Below are 12,293 nucleotides of genomic sequence, written 5' to 3' on the forward strand. Positions count from 1 at the left end.
GAAAATATCATCTGCGGATCAAAACATTTCCTTCCTAAACTTGCTCAATTGCTTCTTAAATGCTTAAGATTGGTCAGTAAGACAAATTGATCTGAAAGGCCCAGGAGCTGTCATAAAAAGAATTCCGACAGTGCTGTGCGCATGAGGCAGGATGGCTCAGGGAAGTGCTAAAGCTAACAGTCTGTATTTATGGCAGCTGCAATGCCTTAACGTTTCATTTTACACTTCAACACCACACAGTATAGTCATGTCTCACCAGGGAACGGCTGTTTTCCCTGACCATGGCTCTTACAAAAGACAGACTCCAGCCCTCTTGAGCAGCCCCAGCTAAGGGAAGCGGATGTTGGGTTTTCCTGCAGATCCTTCTCTCTGCTTCAGCGACCGTGGTGCAACAGTGAAACTCCAGATGCAAGCTCAGGGCGCTGAGCCTGTTGGATATGGAGAAGTCTGTGGGCTCCACAACTTCTTTGTCCATTGTTGCAATGCCTTTTGGATTGTGCCTTTCAGTTTTGCTCCGCTCACGAAGCAGGGTGTATCTCACCTCCGCACCTACGTGCGCACAAGCAGGAGTTGTTCCAAGCAGATCCTGATAAGGATCCCTGACTAGCACCCAGCAAAAGGGGGAGGCTGTAAATTCCTCTGTGTTACGCCTGGGGTGGGCACTGCCCAGGGAGAACAGGAGTCTCTGCTTCCCATCTTCTTTGATCTCATTCCAGCAGCTTGAAGTGCTTGCCGTTACCTCTTCCTGCTCTTCTGGTGGGACGTGCATTCAGTCTCCACGCTGGATGGAGAAGTGCCACCTGTGAAGACCACACAGTCTTCCCAGAAACCTGCAGTCCTTCTTGTGGGCTGCATACATCTCCCCTGCTATGACTCTGCAGGGAGGAGGAGGTGGCAGGAGTCTCTCCACAAAACCAGACCTCCAGCTGTATCCAGCCAGCTCCCAGCAGGTGCCACAAAGTCGAGGGTAGGGGAGAAAGCACGCCCCAAAGATGTTCCACTCTGGGATGAGGATAAGCAGGCTGGACGCAGGACACAATAATCCAACACCTAGATTCACACCAGGTTTAGCTGCTTGTCTTGCAGGGCGCAAACAAGTGGCAGGGCTCAGCCCTGCTCCTTCCAGAGGCGCTCTCCGTGCCGGGATGATCACAGCCAGGAACCTGCTCCTACAATGACAAGACGTGAAGGAGACCCAGGGCACAGAAACAAACCTTCTGCCATTGCCTGTTGTGGGACCTGGCTGAGCCACGACAGCAGGGGCTGCAGGATGTGGTGTGGGTGGGATAGTCGCTGTCACTGGGTGCTCCTCCCCAGGAAACAGCCACTTCTGCTGGTCCATGAGCCTGTCCGTAGGAGTGAGAGCTCAGGCTAGAAGGCACACAGAAGCCTGATGGAGGTCATCAGTCACAGCCACAGAGAGGAGTGAGGAGCCTCAGCTCCATCACAGGACCTTCCAGACAGCTGATTATTCTCCCTAGGCAGGAGGCTGCAACATAAATGTGATCTCTCCAGCACCAGGGCCCCCACTTCACTGCTGATGGTTGAATCCTTTCCGCTCCAATGGTTTTGAAAACTGAGAATCTGTATTATCTGCATAGCTAACATCTCCATTCCCTTTTCTTCTTCCTTTCATCTTCGTTTACTCTCTCTCTATTTCTCATCTTCAATCATCAAAAATCACGAGTCAGATTTAATACCAGTGCCTTCGTACCATCTGCAGGAAGCAGATTATGTGGTGTACATACCTCCTCAGGATCAGCAGACAGCCTGGCTGGGCAGGAGGAGGGGTTCTGCCTACGTGTCCCGAGAATTTCTGCTCTGACCCCACATTTTCAATCAGTTTAATTATCTCCTTGTACATCAGTTTAAATGTTAGGAATGTTTATGAGTACTGAACAGGACTCCCTTACATCCCGTGACCTTCAGGGACAGGTGTACCCGTCAGTCTTTGTTTGCTTCCATTGAAAATACCTCTGCCTGTTGGCAAAGACACGTGCTGCTGTACTAAAAGATGGCAGCTCTCAGAGGGTTCTTCAGCTTCCGGAGCAGATGCATTTCACCACAAGCACAGGTCATGCCTGGCTTCTTGCTCTTTCAGGAAATGAAGAGCTCTTCTGCCAAGCCAGTGAAACCTCTTCCCTGCAGGGTCATCACTAGTTTATCCCACGAGCGACGTGACTCCTTCACAGCAGTCACTTCTGTGCAACTGTCTCATGGCCTTCGCTTCCATTCAGGACTTTCAGCAGATGCACTCAGCACAGTGTATGCCAGCACATAAATATTGCAGCAATCGAGGACTTTCCCACATAAATTCACCAAATATGAAAGACTGCTAAGTGGTTTGACAGGACAGGAAACTTCAAGCAACTCGCCTCCTTGATGACAACTGCACACACTCAGAGCCATGCAAAATCCAGCAGTCCTTGGAAAGTTTCTGGCTCTGGTACATTAGTGGCTCTGCACATTAGTGTGGGGTTCCTTCCTCTCTCCAAAATGCATATGAGTAAGGAATGAAAGCAGAACTGGCTGGGCAAGCATAAAATATGTGAAAACACCATCACAAACACTGCCAGCTTTACCCACCTACGCTTGAGACCAACCCATTAACTCCAAACTCCAGCTGAACAACAAAGCAACATTTGTTCCAACAACATGGAAGATTATATCCTCCTGGAATAAGTACAGGGCAGCAAGTAGCTTTTCTAATGATTAAAATAAAGCAACATCTGAAACAAACAGAGATGTGCCCCAGATAACACTGCGAGGACCCTTACAGCATTTTCTCTTTAAAGTTTTCCCCTTCCACGTTATTACTGAGTTTTATCCTGCAGAATATGAATGGGGAGTAAAGCCGCCTCTGTGCGCTGCACTCCCCACTGACAAACGTATAAATGATTCACAGCTGCGTTCAGGAGATAGATCAATTAATCGTTGCAGCTCTCCAGTATTTATATTGGGCATCATTCAAGCAAGCCAGCTCTGAATCGATTACTCGTCGCTTCCAACAGCAGCAGATCCTGTACTTCATTTATACCATTATCTTTGTTGAGAACAGCACGGGTCGTGCACGATGAAGGACCCTTGCTCCAGAGAGGAGTTGTGTATCATCGCAGGGCTCCAAAAACTTCCCGGGTCCCTGGGAAAGAGGCTAGTACCCTTTCTGGGGTCTGAACAGAGCCCATAACCATGCCTGTAGCTCTGGGTGGGAATGGGGCCCTGCCTAAGTGCCAGTGAGGTACCCAGGAGACTGCATGAATACGAGCAGAGCGTGGTATCAGGATGGCAGAAGGTGAAGCTGTTTACAGGCGATGTGGGCCTGAACCTCACCAATTTTTCTTCCAGCCTTTCCCAGACTCAGGTGGCTTCTCTTCAGTTTGGTGTCAAGGCTGCCTAGCACCAGCAGGAGGGAAAGGAAGCTCTGCTGAGCCATGCCAGGGCTGCCCAGCCTGGCAGCTGTCCCCACCTGAGGGTGCCCAACTACACCACGCGTCCCACGGGCAGGCAGCACCCCACGGGCTCTGCCCAGAGAGGGGTTTTGCTCTGCACGCAGTCAGCAGCACGAAAGCAGCAGAGCTGAGGCTTATTTACAACTCTCCAAAGGGTTATAACTTGACCAGCGAAACACAAATTGCTCCAGCTGGAGTCTGCACAGGATGAGGCAGGCAGAGAGAGGTACACGTGGGAGAAGGGGGAAGAGAGGAGCATCACCCGATACATCATCTTTCCCACAGCAGCTTTTTCCTGAGTAAACTTTTTACCAGTTTGCAAGCCACGGTCTGTGGATAAACTGCTCGCCCCACTCAGGCAGGGCTGTGTCCCACGCTGCAGAGCTGCAAGGGGCAGCCAAGAAATGCTTGGGCCCAGCCAGCCCAGCCCTCCGCAGAGGGAAGGTGCCATGCCCACCAGCCCGTGGTCCCCGTGCCGTACCTGTGCCTCCGACAGCATGACGTCCTTGATCACCGGCTGCCCTCGGGGCTCGTTGTTTTCCAGCTTCACGTACGTGACCTGGTAGCCCCGGATCTGCCCGTGCTGCTTGTTGGAGATGGGCAGCTTCCAGCTCACGCGGATGGCGGTCGAATTCACAGACTCCACCTCCACCTTTCGCGGTGGGGCACTGGGCACTGGAACACACACGGGATGGACACTTAGCAGGCACCACGCAACTGCTGTCAGCCAGCTCTTAACACCTCTGCTACCTTCCCTCCGCCTCATTGCAAGGATGACCCTGCTGGCACGAGTCCCCTGCACCTGCCCGGGAGGTCGTACTGCGGTTTTCCAGTGTGGCCATAACCCTGACCCTGTCCCAGCGCTTCTGCTGCTCTCAGTGGGAAAGAGCAGGGCTGTGATATGCACCAATACCCCTGTAAGAGCAGCTGTGCCAGATCAGATTCATTTCTTGTCCCCCCAGCAGTGGCCAGAAGCAAAGAGCAATACAAGAATATAAAGAGTATGGTAACCACCTGCAGTTCAGGGTGCCCTGAAGTGGAGGCAGGGGTTCTGAAGCCCTTTTTGCATCCTGCCTGTCACTGCACACCTCCTCCTCTCAGATCCCCTTGCGTACACCTAAACACAGTCCAGCAGCCCCAGGTAGCACGACTGGGTGCTGAGCCTGCCTCGCGGGCAGCCCTGGTACCTGCCAGCAGCCAGAGCGCGTGCATGCTCATCCCCTGCGACAGCAAGAGGTTAATGAGGGGGAAAAGCACCATCCTAAAACAATAACCCAGAGCTCAGAGACAGCAGTCACTGAACTCAGACAGATAAAGGGGCCTGTGGGGATTGTGACAGCTCTAGGGACTGTATTTCATGCACGGCTAGCTGAATGCTTTTTGATAATAAAATGAAAAATTACACTGCCCAGAAAATATCAATTTTCTTGCAAGGTGAGGCCCGTTTAAAAATATATTTATACCGTATTTACCATTTGGAAAAATTACCTCCTTATTACTTTTTGCTCTTGCATCGACTGTGACAAAAATGTCAATGCTAAAAAATTAGCCTCTTGGCTGCTCCTGGAGAGCTGCTGCCTCCCGAAGCGGCTGGGTGCGGAGCTGTGCGCTCCCTGCAGAGGGGAGGGCTGCAAGCAGAGTGCCCAGCACCCCGGCGAGGGGCCTGGGCTCCATCCTCACACCTCTGCTGCACGTCTCCTTCCACCTCCCAGCGCCCAGGAAAGTCCAGGGGTTTGGAACCCCCTCCGCCCCAATTCTCCACGCAGCAAGAAACAATCAGTATTAGATAATTAGGGATGGATAGCTGACAAGCAGACATAATGAATGCTGCTATTTCGTCCAAGTAGATGGGGAAGAAACAGCTACCCAGCAGGTACGCGCAGTTTTTAAGCCGCAGGGCAATTCATTATTTTCCCCAGATGTCCTTCTTAATTGTACGTAATTAAATAAAATAGAGAAAGGAGGAATGGAGCATTTTAGCACTGTGAGGCTAGCCCAAGATACGGGAATGGAGGGGGCTGTGCTTGAGTAGTTACCTCCTCCTGGCTGGAGCAGCCTACGCTGTAATCCAGCTCACTTAGCGCAGTGACCTTGGACAAGTCGCAGGGTTTTCCTGTCCTAGCAAGGCACCTGCCCCCACACACAGCTAGGAGCCCGAGCAAAAAGCAAGATCCTCCCCAAGAACCACAGGGAAGCTGTGTGTCAAGCTCTGCTGCCACGAGAAGGCGAGAGGCCGTGGCAGGGCATGGTGCAGGGACGCTGTGGGGACACGCAAAGTTGTGCGTGTGAGCAGCCTGGCGTTTCAGGGCACACCATCCCACTGCAGGAGGGGAAGTCGCCCTGTTACGGGAGGCGTACGCTGCATCCCAGACCCAAGAGGGCAAGTTCAATTTGTTTTCAGACAGTATTTAGCATTTCTCATTCCTTTAGCGTGGCTACCTATTGAGCATCAGTGTGGCAGAGGGATGTGAAATCGCTCCTGACAGCTGAGCTGGAACGTCCAACCCCAGTGCCCAAAAACTGAGAGCGCTTGCTGCGACATTTCTGGGGTAGCAGCTTCCCCTGGGCTACGAGTCTGCAGAAGGAGAACTGAAGCAAACAATGCAGGCAGCAGGAGACACACAGATGTGTTTGCCAGCCCAGGCATGCCGTCAGCCAGCATTCCCAGACACCGCTTCCAGAGCCACCGAGACGAGGGGGACAGTGGCAGTCCATTTAGGGGAACCGTAACACGTCTGGTTTCAATTTGCTACTGCCTGGGCAATGCAGAGATCATCCTTTCTTTGCCTGGATGGTGTGCCTCTTTCTCCTCCCATTAAATCTGCAGCTTCTGGGGTCAGCGTGAAGCCATGGAAGTTCCTACTGTCACCCCAAGCTCTGGCACTTTCAAAGGAAATGGCTTAAGTCATGATGACATAACTGACAGCCCTGCTAATACAAAGCAATTTCTCTTTAAAGCTGTCGTTTCCAGTAAAGTGCTCTGTACATGCGATATTCTGACTCTTGAGCGGAAGAGCAGATTTATATAAGCTGTGGCTTGCCTGGAAGCCGGGGCGGGAAGCAGCTTTCCTGCGATATCTACAAGTTTCAAATGGATTTCATTTCTCCTTCTTAGTTTGCTGGATTTCAGGTCAACAAGTAAACTTTAAGTCCTGCTCTCACAATGTGAGAAGCCTTTGGCTGGCAGAGCTCACGTTGCCTTCAGGAAAAGGGAACTCACCACCATACAGCACCGGAAAGCCAAAGCACCGTGACGCCTTCACCTGCTGCCTGAAGCAGCCGACCAAAGCACTGCTCCTGGCAGCTACCGGCCCTGCTCGAGGCAGCACTGCCAGGGATCACATCCCCACTCCCTCTCCCCTCTGCAAACACCTCATTTAGGGCAGCACTGGTCACCCCGGGGCAGCTGAGGGAGCAGTTCGGTAACACCTACCATCCTCGTCAGTGCGCACGTGCACGGGGATGCTCTCCGGTCCTGGCCCCACATCGGTGTGAGCCCTTACCCACACCTTGTACTCGGTCCATTTCTCCAGGTCCTTGATCTCCCAGCTGGAGTGCTCCCGTCCAATGCCATCCACCACATGCTTGGTGCTGTCATCTCCTTCCACTGCCTGGTAGGCAATGGAGTACTGGGTGATGACCCCATTGCGGCTCTGGGCAGGCGGCGGCACCCAACTTACCCGGATGGTGGTGGAGCTGGTGCTTACACACTCGACTTCTTGGGGTGGGGCAGAGGGGGCTGGGGATAAATAAATGAAGGAAGTGGGGAGATGAAGGGAAATGAGTGGAAGGACAAACCAAAATGCACAGGGAACTTTTACCCAGCCAACTGAGCACCAAACGGATGCACAAAATGCAGCCAGTAGCTTCCTGGATGTCTGCCTGCCTTCCTTGGGGGTCACCAAAGACGGCACTGGGGCAATTTGTATTTGAAGGCCTGATGAACAGCATGGGGACAGAAATGCTCTTCTGCATCAGGGAACAGCTTCTCCCAGCGCAGTTCTGGACACTGACTTCACAAACAGCAAATAGAAGTAAAGGGAAAGAGAGAGATTGGTAAGGAAAAGGAAGATGCTCTCAGTGAGGATCTGAAGCAGATGGAAGCCAGAAGAGGCAGGAAGCTACAGAAGGCAGGAATGGCAGAAGGAGAAGCTCACACACCAGACTGCACAAAAGCCCGCTCCCAGACAAGTGAAGGAAACAACAGAGGGCAGGGAAGGCAGGTGGCTGAGGCTGGCTGGGGTGCGCCCAGGCAGAGTTTGAAATCCCGACTGTCAGCAGCGAGCAGCAGCTCACCCAGGTGGGAGCCAGGCGCCGGGCACAACCAGGAGGTAGCACGGGTGTGCTGCTCTGCACGGGTGCCTCGTACCTGGGACTGGCTGCTTCGTGCCTCCCAAACTGGCTACCTGCCTCGGCAGCTTGCTGGAGAAGGTAGGCAGGTCTTCATCCCTCCCAGGTGAAAAACCACCTGCAGTTTGAGGCAGCTTCTAAGCCCCAGCAGTGCTAACTGACCACAGGGGGGGAACAGTATTTGGGCAGTGGATGAGGACTGGTCCTGTCCACACAACATTGCTGGGAAAAAGAAGTGAAACAAATCTGGGGAATGAGAGGGACCAGGAAAGGAGAGATGACCGAGGGCTGTGGCAATCTTGCAGCAGGACAATAACTCTGCAAGGCTGGAAAAGGCACCAAACTGGGCAAGTGCCCTAGAGATGCTCTGCTCCACCCAGTGCCCTGGCAGCCCCCTCATTTGGCCTGGGATGCTACGGAGATGTCACAGGGCCTCCAGTAACAGAACAGCACAGCCCCCTGCAGAGGGGTTTGTGTTGTCCAGGCTGCACCTTGCTGCCACAGGCAGCACTCAAAGAGGAGGGGAGCTGTGCTCAGGTGTCTATCATGAGGGCAGAAGCCAAAAGGGAAGGAGCCCAAGTGGTTGTGGAAGGGACAAGGGAGATGGGTGCGTCCCTGGGTGCTTGCATAGAAAGCAAGAGCCCTAAGCAGAGAGGGCAGGGCACCACCACCAAAAAAGCACACAGTTGTAAGGCTACAAAGACATCTGGCCAAGCAATAAGGGAGTATAAGGCATCTTGCTTTGCCTTGGTGGCTGAAAGGCTGCTTCCCCTCTTCACTGCACCCAGAAACCCAGAAATGCAGGAGAAGAAGCTGGTGCTTCTCCCCATGCTGCAGTCCTCGAAGCCATCAGCACCTGAGCTCACCTTTCGGGGGCACAGGGACAGTCTGGCCTGCCTGCTCACAGGAGAACACAACCTGCATCACCCCGGACAGCAGCAGGGAGCTAAACTAATTAAAACACCCAACAATTGTGCCTCAATGTGCTTGGCATGGGATGGCAGTGGAAGAAGATCTGGGAAAGCTGGAGACAACCGGACCTCCAATGCCACCAGTGACCTCTGCTTGCTGGGAACAAGGGCAGCTCGCTTGCAGAGGCAGCTGCAGGCTGCTCATAACCCTCAGTGCCCGCTTCTGTGCTCAGGGACTGGGACCCATCCACGGAGACTGGGAAGAGGAAAGATGGAGGGAGAGTGGGCAGAGCTGGTGCCTGGGCAGAGCTGGGCTGTGGCTATGGGCTGCACTGGAGGAAAGAGAAGCCAAAGCCATGTGTGGAAGCAGGCAGTTGTCTTCCTGAGGCAGGCAGAGCGGAAACTGCCCTGCCAGCTGGTGTACTGGAAGGGAGTAGGGGTAGAAAACGAATCCTCACACACTTCTGGTTAATCAAGTAGAGAAGTGGCAGGGAAGAGAGTAGGAAGATACAGCACCAAAGCAACAGCGAGAGTGAATTCAGGGAAAGAATAAGACAGAGCCTGGTGGCATCCCTCAGAGGGGACAGGTGAGATGTAAGGAGCTTGGCAAGCCTTTCCTTTGCCATTGTCTATAGAGAAGCCTCTCACAGCAGAGACTTGCTCTGGCTTTGGGCCTCCACAGCACCCTTCAGGATGCAGCAGTGAGCTCCTTCTCCAAAATTTTGGCTGGCAGCACAGGCAGGTCAAACGCTGGCTGTTGACTGGGTAAGAGTCACACACATGATGTACAAGGCACAAACTCAGATAAACACTTAAAGAAAGCAAAATAAAACTTGGTAACATAAGCAGGATCAACTTAAAATGTATAAGGAATGAAGGTGGCCCTGCTGGGGTCAGCAGAGAGCAGGCTGGGTGGCACCCACAGGCACACGGTGCAAGCACTGCCCTCTCCGAGCTGCTCCATCCAGCCTCCCCCCAGCTCTGTGCGCCCCTCCAGCCCACCTACTGCTCGTGCTGGGGAACAGGCAGCCTCAAATCCACCTTCAGACTTGAAGCCAGAACAGTGTGTTAATGGTGAGGCCTGGTGGGCACGGAGCTGCTGCCGCTCCCCTCCTGCAGCACGCTGACTGCCTGAGGTGCTGCAGGCTCCTGGAGAACTCCCCCGTGCTCCTCAGCCCCTCGGAGCAGCCGTGCTCGTACTTTTTGCAGGGTGCCCAGCAGCTAAGCAAGCAGCTTAGCAGGAAAGACAGCCCAGGAGGCAGCTCTCTTCTCAGGTGGGAGGGTATGAAGGGGCTCTGCACCCCTGTGGTCTTCCTGGACAAACATCCCCACTGCTCCTAAGCAGGGATGCCATGAGAAGAGCCAGCAGCAGCAGTGCAGACACCTCCCTCCAGCCCATTAGTGACTCATTATCAATGATGTGCCTCCTGCCTTACCCCTGTCTGGCTTGTCAGGGCCAGGAACAGAGCCTGAAGACAGGCTCTTTGGAAAGCAGGAGTCTGTCTGCTCCTGCGGTTCGTGCCCCACCTGAACATGTCATCCTCTGAGATCTAACAGCCTTTCTCAGCACAGCCAGATGGAAGAGCGCAGGAAGGAGGCCAATTTGTAGCTGGGAGCAACAGTCTTCCCAGATTAATAAGTTTTAAGGTCACAGGGGACCAATCCAACCATCTAACACAAGGTGGTGTTAAGTGCAGACCAAAGAATTTCTACCTGGAAGTCATTTGTTGTGCACACAACTTCTGCTGAGCTAGAGCAAAGCTTTTTGAAAGACCTGTTTGACTTTGAGACCCCCAGGATGTAAGAATCCACCCTGCCCTGGGACTCCTCAACCTGCGGTGTGTCAGCCTCACTGAATAGGCCAGGAGTAACTGTCAAGCACTTTTCTTGGAGAATAAAGAGTGCCATTAGAAAGCTTCTCAAGTAGGGGCCTATAAGCCATGACCCAGTCGCTTTTTGGATAAACCGAAGAACTCTGAGGTACATCAGTGTTTTACTGGACAAACCAAGTTATTCCTGTGGCTTTGGGCTGAAGCTTTTCCAGCCTGTCCCCATCTCACTTCCTGAACAGATGTCAGAAGCTACTGCTCCACTGTCCAGTGAAGTGACAACCTCAGAAACAGACCAGTCTGAGATCTCCTGTGAGCAGCCAGCACATGGAGCAGGTCGTGGGAAGATGTCCACAAAGCAAAGGCTGCTCTTAGTTGGACTGTTGTGAGCCTGGAGGACTCATTTACACACAAGGCTGTCTGATTAACTGTGTTCAAGGAATGAGCATCCACTGATGAAATTGAGAGGCAGAGGAGTTGCTTCAGCCTTTTCCTATCAATACAAAACCTCTGAAACAGGTATACAAATCCCCCTGCTCTGAACTTGTTCTCAATGTTCAAGCATTTATAACTGCTTGATCCGAACCGCTCTCCTTTTTCATACCTGTCTACCTCGCAGCACCGAGGCACCATTAGCTCACTTAACAGGGTGCAGGAATCCTTGCGACTGATATGGTAATGAAGCTGCGTTTCCCTCAAAGAGAAGGTCGTTCCAGTAGTGAGCAGAGCTGCTCTTCCCTGCCCGAGCTCCCTTTCTAATGGCCGTCTCAGGCTCGCTGCTGCTGTGCATGCCAGCGCCCTCCCTGCAGGGAAGGCTGGCTGCCTTTGCCAACTGCTCACCCCACATGGCTAGTAAATCCCAGACAGACGGTGAAAACGGAAATGTCTTTTTTCCCCTTTTTAATGCTCTTTGCATAATAGCAAGCCCAAAAATCGTTAGTGAAAACGAGCTTATCGCAGGCCCTTTGATAGCCCTAATCTGCTTATGCGCAGCTCTTTGAGCTGCCAACCGGAGCAATGCGAACTCCAGCTCTGTGATCACATGGGGCAGAGTGAGGATGAAAGTGATATTGCCTGGGTCACTTCGTTATCTAGCCTCCCTATTAACTCTGCTGCAGCTTGTTCTGGTTTCCCCCAGCGTTGCAGCCTCAGAAGCAGCAGCCTGGCTTGCTCACACAACCCAGACAAACAGCCATTCTCCCAAGCTCACTCCTCCAGCTACCCGACAGCCACGGGCACATCTGGCCTCAAAAGATGCCTCACCTTGCAACCAAGTGTATGAACCAGGGAAGGGCTCCTGGAGATGCAAGGCTGCTGGAATGGGGAGTGAAGGGGTGAAAATCCAATGGCTTGGAGACAGTCACATTTAGAGCCAGGCGAACACCCATACGCTGCCCATCCAGACAGCTCGTCTGCATGGGAGTAAATTCATAGAGATGCACAAACCCACTCAAATCAATCTCTCCAAAGCAATTTCCCAGTCTGTTTCACTCCTCCATCAGTTTTTATGAACCTACCCTTAGGGAAAGACAGCATGATCAAAGGGACATAACGAAAGAACTTACCACTTGGGTGCACCCCCTCTGCCAAAGAGCCCTGATCCAAAATCTCAGCTGACTTTCCCCATTACGCCCGTTAGCAAACTACACGCCGGCGGTCACCCAAGGGCAGAGACACCGAGCTGCTCCGTGCCCAGGTGATGGGAACTGGACTGCTTTTGCTTTGCCTTCAGTAGGGCAGTGTCAAACACTTAC

At 52.8% G+C, this 12,293-nt stretch overlaps 1 protein-coding gene across 16 annotated transcripts in view; it reads right to left on the minus strand.

Moving 5' to 3' along the window:
- PTPRF (protein tyrosine phosphatase receptor type F) overlaps positions 1–12,293 on the minus strand; it is a 364,796-nt gene that overhangs the window by 51,709 nt on the left and 300,794 nt on the right. For 11 of the 16 annotated variants that reach the window (XM_068691018.1, XM_068691015.1, XM_068691017.1 and 8 more), the window contains 2 exons: positions 6,883–7,188; positions 3,931–4,124 (listed from right to left, as the gene is read on the minus strand). In XM_068691018.1, the coding sequence (XP_068547119.1) occupies positions 3,931–4,124; positions 6,883–7,188 (500 nt within the window). The remainder of the gene's footprint in view (positions 1–3,930; positions 4,125–6,882; positions 7,189–12,293) is intronic. The other 5 variants (XM_068691031.1, XM_068691025.1, XM_068691030.1 and 2 more) reach the window with 1 other exon arrangement.

This window comes from Anas acuta, chromosome 8 (genome assembly GCF_963932015.1).
Source record: "Anas acuta chromosome 8, bAnaAcu1.1, whole genome shotgun sequence".
Taxonomy (NCBI): domain Eukaryota; kingdom Metazoa; phylum Chordata; class Aves; order Anseriformes; family Anatidae; genus Anas; species Anas acuta.